The sequence below is a fragment of the Apaloderma vittatum genome, unplaced genomic scaffold (assembly GCF_000703405.1).
Source record: "Apaloderma vittatum isolate BGI_N311 unplaced genomic scaffold, ASM70340v1 scaffold34639, whole genome shotgun sequence".
NCBI classification, from domain to species: domain Eukaryota; kingdom Metazoa; phylum Chordata; class Aves; order Trogoniformes; family Trogonidae; genus Apaloderma; species Apaloderma vittatum.
Genome location: NW_009734079.1, coordinates 1,795 through 4,299, shown reverse-complemented (window position 1 = coordinate 4,299; position 2,505 = coordinate 1,795). Strand labels below are relative to the sequence as shown.

The 2,505-nt window shown below is 54.7% G+C and overlaps 1 protein-coding gene across 1 annotated transcript in view; it reads left to right on the top strand.

The window, feature by feature from the left end:
* Positions 1-385: 385 nt before the first annotated feature.
* Positions 386-2,505, top strand: part of LOC104279006 (VIP36-like protein) — a gene marked incomplete at both ends in the record, with an annotated part of 3,818 nt that continues 1,698 nt past the window's right edge. The window contains 3 exons of the mRNA XM_009876149.1: positions 386-503; positions 824-906; positions 2,153-2,185. Coding sequence (XP_009874451.1) covers positions 386-503; positions 824-906; positions 2,153-2,185 — 234 coding nt within the window. The remainder of the gene's footprint in view (positions 504-823; positions 907-2,152; positions 2,186-2,505) is intronic.

The following is a 2,505-nucleotide window of genomic DNA, read 5'->3' as shown; positions in this document are numbered from 1 at the left end:
CCTCCTGCAAAAAGTGGCGGCTTTTGCGAATCCGTCCTGTGCCCGTTAGCGCCAAGAATTTGTCGGTAGCTTGGCAGATAATTATCCCCATAATTAGCTTGAGAGATAATTGGCTTGTCAGCGCTTAGGGGCTGCTCCTCGGGCTTTTTCTACTCCTCTTTTGCGAGTTATTGATTTTACTGGAGTCATCTCAGGGCTGAGAGCGGAGTCAGCTCCTTGGCTCGTTACAGCCTTGAATAACGACCGACTCCCTTGGCTTAATGATGTTCCTTGGAATTAATTATTCTTGCTGGCATCCAAACCGTGGGTCTGTGGGCAAGGGAACAGCGGCACCTTCTCCCCGCCGGCGCGAGGGACGCCCCTGATTTCGCTCCTCCTCTTGCAGCCCTGTTACCTGCGGGACTGGGAGATGCAAGTGCATTTCAAAATCCACGGGCAAGGCAAGAAAAACCTCAACGGGGACGGCTTCGCCGTCTGGTACACCAAGGATCGCATGCAGCCAGGTGAGGGGAAGGGGCCGAGGGGCTGGAATCAGCTCCGGGGTGGGCGCCTTTGGGATATTTTTTGTCCTCATCTTATGCCAGGGGAGTGGATCGGGATGTGTAGGGGGGCGTCTTATGCCGGGAGTTGGTTTTGTCACAAAAAACAAACCTGTGGGGGAAGCTCAGCCCTTCACTGGGGGATTTAATCTGTCTCTACCTTCCCTGCCTGGGGGAATTGAACCGATTTAACTGCTTGAGGCTGTCTCCTTACTGAGAACTAACCAAAGGGAGGAGAGATGAACCCTTCACTGCCCTTTTTCAGAGCGTCTCCTTCCTTCTAGGACCTGTTTTTGGCAGCAAGGATAACTTCCTGGGCCTGGGCGTGTTCGTGGACACGTACCCGAATGAGGAGAAGCAGCAGGAGGTGAGCTGGGAAGGATAAACATGGGACCGTGCTGCCTGCGACCCTTTTTTTTGAGCTCTCCAAACAGAGACCAGATACTCCTCTTGCTTTTTCTTCTCTGCCTTTCCCTGCCGTGCTCCGCGCTGTCATTTTTACCCCTTCCTAGTGAGGCAGTAGCACCTCAGAGACGCGAAAAACTTGTGGGGTAAGTGGTGTTGGGCGGCTTTACCCGGAGAAAAGGCTTTTTGGGGCAGGAGAAAACAAAGTGGTGACACCACGTCTGCGTTTTGAGCTCTGGGCCTCTCCAGAGGCTGCTGGCGAGTGGTGCTTGTGGTGAAGCTGGGCTGAGAGCCTAGGCTTTGTAAACTTTGAGTTGTAAACTCAAAGTTGTAAACTTTGAGCTTGACTAAAGACCTTTATTTGTGTCCCCAATGCATCTGTTGCTCGTTTGGGGTTTGTTGGCGTCCATTCCCCTGGAGAAGGGGGCACAGAGGTGCCCTAACGCTGGAAAACCCCGAAGCTGGACCCTTCCTTAGTTCATTTCCCCTAAATACGCGCCGTTCCCTCCCGACACCTTGTCACAAACCCCACGACCCCTTTCACCCCGGGGAGAGAGGCGAAAGGGTGCGGCCGGGATGCGCCCTGACCTCGAGGAAACGTTGAGTTTTGTCCGGGTGTCAGGTTTTTGTTGGAACATCCCGAGCGGGGACGGACTTTGTGCTCATAAAAACCTGTCGGCGCCGCTCGGGGATTAACCCGCTGTTGGGTGGCTCCTGTTGGTTTGAAGGGTTTTCTAGGGGGCAAAAGGACACGTGATGGATTTTATGGATTTTATTTAAGAGAAATAATTTGTGCGACGTGGGTGACTGGCTTCCCAGGCTGCGACTGGAAAGGAAGAGGTGGAGACACGCCGTGACAGCGCGTGGGCTCGCGGCCGCTCGCTTTGGCCTTTAAAAGGACAAAAATAAATGTTTTATTGTCGTGAGAAGGGCGGCAGGTTGGCTGTGGGGGCTTGTCGCAGCCCACGGTTCCGCCTTTTGAGGAGAAACGCTGGACGTGGTGATGCTCAATGTGGCTTTTGCCGGTTCCTCGCCTTGTGTCCCGGGCTTTGGCCTAAACCCTGCTCTGCTTTAACCCCGCTGAGCTGACACCGCGCCGAACTCTCGAGGGAGGGAGTTTCCAGGGAGCAGGTTTAACGTTAAACTCGGGTCTGTGACCGTCTTGCTTCTGTGCTCTTTCTTGCTTTGCGCTAACCCTGGACGGGCAGGCTCAGAAGAGGAGGTACAGCCCGGGAAATCAGGTACTTGCTCTTGCTCACCTACTTGTTCCCACGCTGTTGGGTTTTATTTCGGCTCCCAGGCGAGGATTTCCCTCTGGAAAAATCCCTGCGTGAGCCCAGAAATCCCCGGCATGAGCCGGGAGCTCGAGGAACGCCGCGGGGTCGTGCCGTTGTCTTGTTGAGGCAGATTCTTGGGTGGGGGTGGAAGGAGTTTGAGATGGCCAAGAAGGCCAACGGCATCCTGGCCTGGATCAGAAATGGTGTGACCAGCAGGAGGAGGGAGGTGATCGTGCCCCTGGACTTGGCACTCGTGAGACCTCACCTCGAGTGCTGTGTCCAGT